The sequence below is a fragment of the Physeter macrocephalus genome, chromosome 4 (assembly GCF_002837175.3).
Source record: "Physeter macrocephalus isolate SW-GA chromosome 4, ASM283717v5, whole genome shotgun sequence".
Classification (NCBI taxonomy): domain Eukaryota; kingdom Metazoa; phylum Chordata; class Mammalia; order Artiodactyla; family Physeteridae; genus Physeter; species Physeter macrocephalus.
Genome location: NC_041217.1, coordinates 71984656 through 71994705, shown reverse-complemented (window position 1 = coordinate 71994705; position 10050 = coordinate 71984656). Strand labels below are relative to the sequence as shown.

At 53.3% G+C, this 10050-nt stretch overlaps 2 protein-coding genes across 3 annotated transcripts in view; both read left to right on the top strand.

Moving 5' to 3' along the window:
• The first annotated feature begins 48 nt into the window (after positions 1-48).
• LAMTOR2 (late endosomal/lysosomal adaptor, MAPK and MTOR activator 2) lies at positions 49-3882 on the top strand. 2 transcript variants are annotated; one of them, XM_028488094.2, is made up of 5 exons: positions 168-325; positions 621-783; positions 2005-2064; positions 3366-3455; positions 3689-3882. In XM_028488094.2, the coding sequence occupies exons 1-5, from the start codon at positions 258-260 to the stop codon at positions 3743-3745; spliced, it is 438 nt and encodes a 145-aa protein (XP_028343895.1). In that variant the 5' UTR covers positions 168-257; the 3' UTR covers positions 3746-3882. The 2 variants fall into 2 exon arrangements, with proteins under 2 accessions (XP_007110440.1, XP_028343895.1); XM_007110378.2 differs by lacking the exon at positions 2005-2064 and having other exon boundaries at positions 49-325.
• A 1162-nt stretch (positions 3883-5044) lies between these two features.
• The window catches only part of RAB25 (RAB25, member RAS oncogene family), a 7862-nt gene continuing 2856 nt past the window's right edge, over positions 5045-10050 (top strand). The window contains exons 1-2 of the mRNA XM_007110377.4: positions 5045-5334; positions 8141-8336. Of these exons, the coding sequence (XP_007110439.1) occupies positions 5292-5334; positions 8141-8336 (239 nt within the window). The 5' untranslated portion in view covers positions 5045-5291. The remainder of the gene's footprint in view (positions 5335-8140; positions 8337-10050) is intronic.

Sequence of the window (10050 nt, the reverse complement as noted above, 5' to 3'; positions counted from 1 at the left end):
CCCCATAACCGCGTGGTCGCACTGGAAAAGCGAACTGTAGTTCCCAGGGTGCCTCGCGGAATCGCAAAGAACTACAATTCCCAGGGCACCCCGCGGTGGGGTGGGGTTGAGTCAGAACCACGAAGCCAGGCCAGAAAACTACAACTCCCAGGGCGTTCCGGAGCAGGGCAGCTGGACTACGGGAAGCGGCAGGCGGAGGGCAGCAGTAGGAAACTCGGGGATCTGGGAGCAAAAGCCCAGGGATAGGAGCCGCAGGCATGCTGCGTCCCAAGGCTTTGACCCAGGTGCTAAGCCAGGCCAACACTGGAGGCGTCCAGAGCACCCTGTGAGTGCGGACCGAGAACCCGAGTGGCGAGCACTGGCGTGGGGCAGCGCGCGACTCTCCGAGGGAGGGGTGGGGAAGGGAGGAGGTGGCAGAGGGGGCAGCAGCTAGGTGAACCGGCTGGAGGGCCCCTCTCGAAAAGAGAAACCGACGTACTGGGTGCTCGGGGCATGTTGTAGCACACACTCAGCCCAGACGCTTGCTTTCTAGAAGGGCCGGTGGCGGGAGTTAGGATGGGAGCCCAGGCGTTTGACTCCCCGTCCTGAGCACGTTGATATCCCTCCTGCTCCTTCGCCAGGCTGCTGAATAACGAGGGATCTCTGTTGGCCTACTCCGGTTACGGGGATACGGACGCCCGGGTCACCGCTGCCATCGCCAGTAACATCTGGGCGGCCTACGACCGGAACGGGAACCAAGCGTTTAATGAAGACAATCTCAAATTCATCCTCATGGACTGCATGGTATGGAGAAGGGAGCCACTTCCTCTTTCTCTAAGGGCATCCCCAAGGGGCGACCTGGACCCCACCCTGGATGGTTGGAGGGGCAGGGACAGGATCTCTGGAAGATTACTAAGAGTTGGTCTGCAGCAGCATTTATAATAGGCAGGACCCTATGCATCAAGTGGTGATGAGAAAGGAGTCCTGGACCTGAGGTCTGCCTGGGGTTCTGATCTCAGCCAGCCACTTATCATTTGTGGAACCTTGGGTAAGTCACTTAACCTCTCTGAGCTTTCTTACCACACCTCCAAGGTGAAAACAATAATCCCCATCACCACACCATGCACACAGGGTTGTTGTGATCAAATGAAAGGGTGGATATAAACTGTAGAGTGATATGCAGACACAAAGTGTTTTCATCTGAGATTCACAGACTCAGAAGCATGGCAGAGTCTCCAGACCCTAGTCCAATCCCTTCAGTTTACAGAGAAACGCGATGCAGTCCAGAAAAGGGAAGTGGCCATTAGACTGTGAACTTCTTGGAAACAGAAGCTGTCTCATTCACCTTTCTATCTGTTCAGTCAACAAATTTTTAGATCCCTGCAGTGTTCTCAGGACTGGGGAAAAAGTAGCAAACAAGACAGACAAAAACTACAGCCCTAATGCAGCTTACAGTCTTACATAAGCCTTAAATTAAGTAAAATATGTATGTTCATAAAACAAGTTCATAAATATGTTTTGTAACGTATGTATGTAAGTGTAAAAAGTAGTATGTTAGGTATTGAAAATGCTGTGGAGAAAAAGCAAAAAGGAAGTGAGATAGAGAGGATGTTTGTGTCAAGGACTATCTCACTGAAAAGGTGACATCTCATCAAAGATCTAAAAGATCTGAAGGAAGTTGGCAAACCATGTGGCTCTCTGGGTTAAGAACATTTTTTTTTAAATTTATTTATTTATTTTTGGCTGCGTTGGATCTTCGTTGCTGCGCATGGGCTTTCTCTAGTTGGAGTGAGAGGGGGCTACTCTGTTGCGGTGCACGGGCTTCTCATTGCAGTGGCTTCTCTTGTTGCGGAGCACAGGCTCTAGGCACTCAGGCTTCAGTAGTTGTGGCACGCGGGCTCAGTAATTGTGGCTCGCGGGCTTTAGAGTGCAGGTTCAGTAGTTGTGGCTCGCGGGCTTAGTTGCTCCGCGGCATGTGGCATCTTCCTGGACCAGGGCTCAAACCTGTGTCCCCTGCATTGGCAGGTGGATTCTGAACAACTGCGCCACCACGGAAGTCCAAGAACATTTCTGATAGAGAGAACAGTAAGTGCAAACGCCCTGAGGCAGAATGATGCCTGGGCAGAGATCAACAAAGTTGAAGTGGCTGGAGTAGCATGAGAATGGGAGAGGTTAGTAGATGAGGCACCCAGAGAGACAGGGGGTGCAGCACCTGGTTCCAAGCACACAGTGGATGCTTAGTGAAAGTTTGCTGAACCACATTGAAAAGGCCCCAAGAGTGAACTCTCCAGGAAGGATTTCCACTGTAACTCAGCCACCTACCTCTTCCTCACTCACTCCTTAACCAAGGCTGCCAGTTCCACTGATGATTCCTAGGGTGCCTACCCTAGAGCTGGTGCTATAAGAGTGATAGCTTTCAAATGTTCTGACCACAACCCAGCCATAAGAAAAATATTTTAAGTCAGAGTCCAGTAAAACGAAAGTTTCATGAAACAGTACTTCCCTTACTATATGCAATATACTTCATTTCTCTTCTTTTTTTTGGCCGCGCTGCACAGCTTGCAGGATCTTAGTTCCCCGACCAGGGATTGAACCTGAGATCCAGCAGTGATAGCGCCGAATCTTAACCACTGGACCAGGGAATTCCCCTTCTTTTTCTTTTAATGCTGATCAACTTCTTAATTGATCTGGGGTCAGTTAACCCTGGGGCCAAACCTACAGTTTGAAAAACATTACGTTGGGAAGTGAGGAGAAGTATAAGTTGGCTTACTGCTCTCCCCTTACCATAATGATAATAACTGTATAATAAACCATAATTGGGCTTCCCTGGTGGCGCAGTGGTTGAGAGTCCGCCTGCTGATGCAGGGGACACGGGTTCGTGCCCCGGTCTGGGAGGATCCCACGTGCCGCGGAGCGGCTGGGCCCAAGAGCCATGGCCGCTGAGCCTGTGCGTCCGGAGCCTGCGCTCCGCAACGGGAGAGGCCACAACAGTGAGAGGCCCGCATACCGAAAAAAAAATAATAATAAAAAAAAAATAAACCATAATAATAACATCACCCATCTGGACAGCCCTTTGCAGATACAAAACTCCTTCCTGTGTATTAGCATATTCACCAGCTGGAGTGAGGTACGGGTTACAGAAAGAGTAACTGAGCTTCTGGGAGATTGAGTTTCCCAGGGAAACTTGGTTAGTAGGTGGCTGTGCTGAGGCTGGAATGGCCTCAGAACTTCACGTCCAGGTCTGTGGCCAAAGTCCCCCAGCAGAAGCTCCTGCTGTGCCCAGGACATGTAAGGAAGATACAGTCTCTCTCAAGAAGAGCCCATGGGGAAAGAAGGGGCGAAGGGTGCAAGCAGAACATCACATCCCCTGATATCACCCCCACCAGGAGGGCCGTGTAGCCATCACTCGAGTGGCCAACCTTCTACTGTGCATGTATGCCAAGGAGACTGTTGGCTTCGGAATGCTCAAGGCCAAGGTGTGTATGTGCCCATCCCTGTAAAACTCTGGGCCCAGCCTTCATGCTCCATCATTGTGTCCACTCCCATCCCCACCTTCCCGGAGTCGTTCTCATGTCACCCAATCCATGTCTGGTGCGGGCTAACACTGGAGGCTGGGGGCTGGGGGCTCGGCATTAGGAGTAGACCTGAATTTAAGATCCCTCTAGTGGCAGGCCTTGTGTGGGACTGGTTTCTCCTCCCTTTCTCGCAGGCCCTGGCCTTGGTGCAGTACCTGGAGGAGCCTCTCACCCAAGTAGCAGCATCATAATGGGTGTTGGTGGAAGCAGGGGTTCAGAAAAGAGAGATGACCATTTGGAGGGGCAGGGCCCCCTGGGGAAGCCTTCCTGGATGTGGAGGGTTGGGGGGACTTTGTTCTTTCCCAGAATAAACTTCAACTCCTGTCTTGTGTCTTGGCTTCTTTCTTGGATGGGGGAAATCAGAGGAGATAGGAAGGAGCAGGGATTGCTTATAAGGTTCTTCATGTTTTGCAAGTGAGGGGCTTTCCACTCACTCCTTCTCCACAACCTCCAACACCAAAAGGTTATTGGCAGTGGTGCCTCAGGTCCCTTGGCCTCTCCGGTGGTGTGACCTCACCTGGCCGCTGCCACTCAGAGAAGAGTCTTATCCACCTGTTGGCAAAACCTTGGGAGTAAGCTGAGAGGAACAAGGGGCTGGTGGGGGTCATGTTGGACAGAGAGAAAACAGGGCATGGGAGTTCAGTGTCCTTCAGTCCTGAAGTCCCTTGGGGAGCACCTTTTCTACTCTTGGGGTTGGGAGGGTGCCCCCTAGCGGCCTACAAGGGCCACCCCTTCCCTCTTCTCCAGGCATTCACAAGCTCACACAGACCCTCTCCAGATCAGGAAGCCCTTTGCAGACAGGAGGGCTTTGCTCTGAAGCCTCAGGTCCTGGGGAAGGAGTAGAAAAAATCCAGAAGTCCTGTCCCTGCACTCAGACCCCTCACCTCATCTGCTGTTTCTGCCCCAGGTCTCCCCCTATCCAGTGTCCTTAGAACAAGGCTGGACGGGGAGCTACCAGCCCCTTTCCTAGTGCTGTAGGAAGGGACTCATCCCAGGCAAGCAGGTAGGTTGCAAGTTCCAGCTCCACCCAGGATGAGAAACTGCCCATCCCAGGCCCTGGGCTGTCAGGGAGTGGCAGAAGTTGCTATATCTAAGATGCACCTCCCAGAGCTCTGCACTGCAGCAGGGTGACCCCAGCCCCTCCTCACGACAGCCCTTCCTCTTGTGCCCCCAGTTACCCCTCACCACAGGCTCTGCGGAAAAGCAGGAGGCCGAGTAGCTTCCTGCTCCCCAAGGGACTATTTCTCACTCACTGGTGGCTGGGCCCCCCATGGCCACAGGTCCCAGGAACCTAGCAACGCGGATTCCGTCCTCTCAGCTGGTTCTGTGAAGGTCCTGTCCCTGTCCAAGCTGCCCCCATTGTCACTCCCTTGAGCCTGCTCGCCTGCTTGCAGGAGCCCAGACTGAGAGCAGACACCCAACCTGTCTAACCTGTCTGACGTCATGTCTCTCCACCCACCTGGGCCCCAGGTCTCCAGCCGCTCACTGTTCCTGTTCTCAGCTTCCGTCCTCTCAGCTTCCTTACAGCACCGCCACCTGCCAGAGCTGAGCCCCCCTAGGCCCTGGCTAGCCTGAAGTCGGCCCTCAATCCCTCTGGCTGCAGAAGTTTCTTTACTCCCGATGAGAGGAAGGGCGGATCCAGGTCTCTTGAGAGCTGAGGGTTGAGGGCATTGAGCCAACGCATAGACCCGTCACCTCTGCCCTCGAAGACACCTGTGCCCTCCATGCGGAGCCAAGATGGGGAACAGAAACGAGGAAGATTATAACTTTGTCTTCAAGGGTGAGTCGGGGTCCATAGAGAAAGAGGAACGCCTGAGAGAGACCCAGGAAGAGCACAACAGAGCCAGAGGCCCCTTCCTGCTTTTTAATCACTTAGCAGGACCTACCTCCTAGGGCTCATCATTCCTTTGGATAAGAAAGAAAGCCTAAGAAGTGGGGGAGGGTCTGTGTACTGGCGCTGCCAGAATGCTCTAGTAAATAATGCTGATCACCCCTTAATGGTGCCAAGTTAGGCTCCTCTGCCCTGTTCCTAATGGAAGCCCAAACCCCTAGGAATAGTCAGCTACTGCAGCACCAGAGATGGAGGATTCCCTCCTGAGAAGGGGAAACAAGCCGACTTAAGAGGAAGAAAGTCACCTTTCTAGGCAGCTGTACAGGAAAGGAGAGATAGGATAGATCTATCCCGTCATAGCGCTGGAGAAAGCCATAGGGAAGATGTAATGATTGGGAGAAGGGTCTAATAGAACTCCTGGGCTCAAATACCAGGAACTGGGTTCAACTTGGCTGTCCCTGGAAGCCCGCATGTATCTCTACTGCTCCTTTATCTCGCCCCTGTGTTTGGCCAGTCTAGTGTTCCCCACCCCCGCCTGCACACCTCCTTCAGGGCAGGGTGGACTGGCTGCCCTATGGTTCCCCCTCCAGCCACCCCACCCCACTGCCTCTCCCAGCCTCGGCCCCGCCCTCACTTGAGCTGGGACTCTCGGTCGACCAGGGGTTGGGGAACCTGTACTCCCGGCATCTTTCCCAGGAAGGGAGACAGAGCAGAGTAAGGGTTAGCAGTAGACTGGGGCAATACTACTCCTATCGTTTCTTGAACCCTTGCTATGTGCCAGCCACTGGCTCATTAATCACCATAACAACCCCAAAATTATCTTTCATTTTGAAAGCATGAGTTCAGATCTCAGCCCTGCTGTTTACGAGTTATTACAGGTTGGGGTCACTAGAAGCAGACGCTGAGAAGTTTGGGGTGTAAGATGTTTATTGTGGCTCAACAGCAGTGAAAGGAAGAGGCAGGACGCAGGATTGGGCAGAGAGAGAAGTCACACTGCAAAGATCATAGAGCCTTGGCCAAGAGCAGGCAGCTCTGAGTTCCTCGCTCCTTGCCCGGGCGCTGCATGCAGGCTGCCCAGGAAAGGTATGACCTCAGGTGAGGCTGCCCTCTGCATCAGAAGCAGATGCTGAAGGAGCCAACAGCTGAAGGCTGTGTGCTGACTGCACTCCCTGCGGCTGGGGGCAAGTCCTTCCGAGAAGGCTCATCTGAGCAGCACAGCTCATGTTTACCACACTAGCTGTGCCAATCATTTAACCCCCCTGTAAAAATGCAGTGATACTGATAATGGTACTTGCCTTATGGCATTGTTGTGAGGATTAAATGCGTTAATATTTGTAAAGCCTTCAGGATGGTGCCTGGCACACAGTAGGCGCTCAATAAATGGTAACCATTAGTATCTCCATTTTACAGATGAGGATGAGACACAGAGCAAATAGCTTACAAAAGGTCACTAAGTCAGAACTCAAACCCAAGTCTGTCTGACTCCAAAGCCCTTGTCCTGAGCCCCTTTGGGGCCTGAGGATAGGGCTCAGAGCACACCCACTGGGAGGGATGAGATGGGGATGAGGTTCCCAGTAGGGGAGAGGCAGGAACACACACACACACACACACACACACACACACACACACACACGTCCATACAACCTCTTATCCACACACACCCATATAACTCCCAGCTCTTTCTTGCACTAAACAGATAGGGAATTTTTTTAAGTTGGAGGGGGCCTTTATAGGTTTTATAAACAGGGAAACTGAGACCCAGAAAAGGTGAGCCACTTGTTCAGGGTCACACAGCTATAGTCAGAGGCTGAGTGGGGACCAGAACCCAGAATATGTGGTGTCCAGTCCTGGGGTGCCTGCCTGCCTTTCCAGAACCACCCTGGGTAGCTCAGGGCCAGTGCGATTATGAGCTATACTTACATCAGCCCCACATTTTAACCCCAGTCCCAGCTCACACATGGTGGGTAAGGCTCTTCACAGCCCTGCTGGTGGATCCTTGTCCCTGAAAACCTAAAGGTAAAAGCACTGGCCTACCAACAACAATAACGACAGTAACAGTTTTGCACACTCACTATATCCTGGGCAATATCTCATTTACTTCTTGCAACAATCCATAAGATAGATGCTATTGTTATTACCACTTTTTCATAAGAAAAAGGTCAGAGAGGATAATAGCTTGCTGAAGGACACACATAGCTGGTCCCACACCCAGTCCCATGGTCTTAACCATACAAGACTGCCCCTTCCTGGGGACAACTGGATCCTAACTTCTTGTACACATACGTCCATACCTCTCCCCCCACCCACAGACGTGTCACCTGCCAAACTTTCTCCTGTTCACACCTCTGCTCCCCACGCAGAGACACACAAACCTCCCACTTGTCCTTCCAGCTCGTATACATAGAAACACGCACAATGTTCTCATACTCCCCCACCCAGAAATGTGCAACCTCCCCCCAGGCCCCTACCCTCCCTCTTACCTCACAACCCTGAATGCCAATACCCACAAACAGCCCATAGACGTCACTCCATCACCATATTCGCAGGTTGACTCTGCAGCCACATCACAACAGACCAGGCCACGGCCTGTTTCAAACTCTCAGCCCTTCTGCCCCTGGATGGATGCATTCATGTAGAGTTACAGACCCTAGCCTCTGCCAGGAGACCTGGCTCCCTCCTCAGTTTTCTGAGCTCAGCCCCCCTTTTCGGATGGGCAGACCCTCCAAGCTCAGCCCTTATCTCTCCACTCCTTCAGTGGTGCTGATCGGCGAGTCAGGCGTGGGGAAGACCAATCTGCTATCCCGATTCACTCGCAATGAGTTCAGCCACGACAGCCGTACCACCATCGGGGTTGAGTTCTCCACCCGCACTGTCATGCTGGGCACCGCCGCTGTCAAGGCTCAGATCTGGGACACGGCTGGCCTGGAGCGGTACCGAGCCATCACCTCGGCGTGAGCTGGGGCTGGGGGTCTCCTGGGGCGCGGGGGTGCTGGGGAAGTGAGGGCATACCTCTGGAGGAGAGGTGGAGGAGGAGGAGGAGGCAAGGACACTCAGCAGTAAGTTCCCTGAATGGGACCACGGGCCACTGCGGCCTGAGTCAGGAGACGTGAGTACTGTGAGCTACGAACAGTCTGAGACAGGCTGCAGTGATACTGACTGCTGGAACTAAACACAAGGGTCATCGCCACCACTTACTTAAGTCTTTGCTATGTGCCCAGGAAGGTACAAGGCACTTTACATTGGGCATTTTATGTAATCCTCAAAGTACCACAGGAGTAAGGTGCTATCATTAATTCCTCTTTAAATACGAGAAGTTTGAGTCTCAAGCAGGTGAAATCAGGGTGCAGCTGGGATAGGGGCAGGTTCCGCGATCAAGAGCACCCCCTCACTTCTGCACAGTGCTTTGCACTTGGCAGCCTTCACTGTCTAACCACAAGGTGAAGGGCTGGACCCCTCAGCTGCATTTTACAAAGACTCAGAGGACACAGAGGAACGTAGGTCTCCTGACACCAGACACAGAGTGTCTCCCAGTCAGTGTTAGGCCAAAGGTGGTGTGTGTGTGTGTGTGTGTGTGTGTGTGTGTGTGTGTGTGTGTGTGTGTGTAGCGGGGGACAGCACAGGAGTCAGGGGCTTTGTTTATACATACCCAGTACTCTTGGACTGGTCACCTGACTCTTTTTAAAAAACGTTTATTTTATTTATTTATTTCTGGCTGTGTTGCGTCTTCGTTGCTTCGCACGGGCTTTCTCTAGTTGCAGAGCAGGGGCTACTCTTCATTGCGGTGCGCGGGCTTCTCATTGTGGTGGCTTCTCTTGTTGCAGAGCACAGGCTCTAGGCGCGAGGGCTTCAGTAGTTGCGGCTCACGGGCTCTAGAGTGCAGGCTCAGTAGCTGTGGCGCACGGGCTTAGTTGATCCGCAGCATGTGGGATCTTCCCGGACCAGGGCTCAAACCCGTGTCCCCTGAATTGGCAGGCGGATTCTTTTTTTTTTTTTTTTTTTGTGGTATGCGGGCCTCCCCTTGCCGTGGCCTCTCCCGTTGCGGAGCACAGGCTCCGGACGCGCAGGCCCAGCGGCCACGGCTCACGGGCCCAGCCGCTCCGCGGCATGCGGGATCCCCCCAGACCGGGGCGCGAACCCGGTTCCCCTGCATCGGCAGGCGGACGCGCAACCACTGCGCCACCAGGGAAGCCCCGGCAGGCGGATTCTTAACCACTGCGCCACCAGGGAAGTCCTGACCACCTGATTCTTACGAGCCTCAGTTGACTCTTCAATAAAATGGGAGTAATTAGATACCACCAGTCTGAAGAAGCTCCATCTAACTCCAAGAGTGAGACTGGATGCTTGCAAGGATGCCTCAGATGATAGGGGAGATTTAGCTAGTCCTAGAAAGATGGCCATGAGAGAGAAGACACTGTGGGTCAAGATCTTAGAGGTGGGACATCTAGGAGGCTGTCTTGACCAGAACCCTGGTATACATTGGTGAATAGCAGGGGCTAAAATCAGAAAAAAAAAAAGACCTGGAGGGCTTCCCTGGTGGCGCAGTGGTTGCGCGTCCGTCTGCCGATGCAGGGGAACCGGGTTCGCGCCCCGGTCTGGGGGGATCCCGCATGCCGCGGAGCGGCTGGGCCCGTGAGCCGTGGCCGCTGGGCCTGCGCGTCCGGAGCC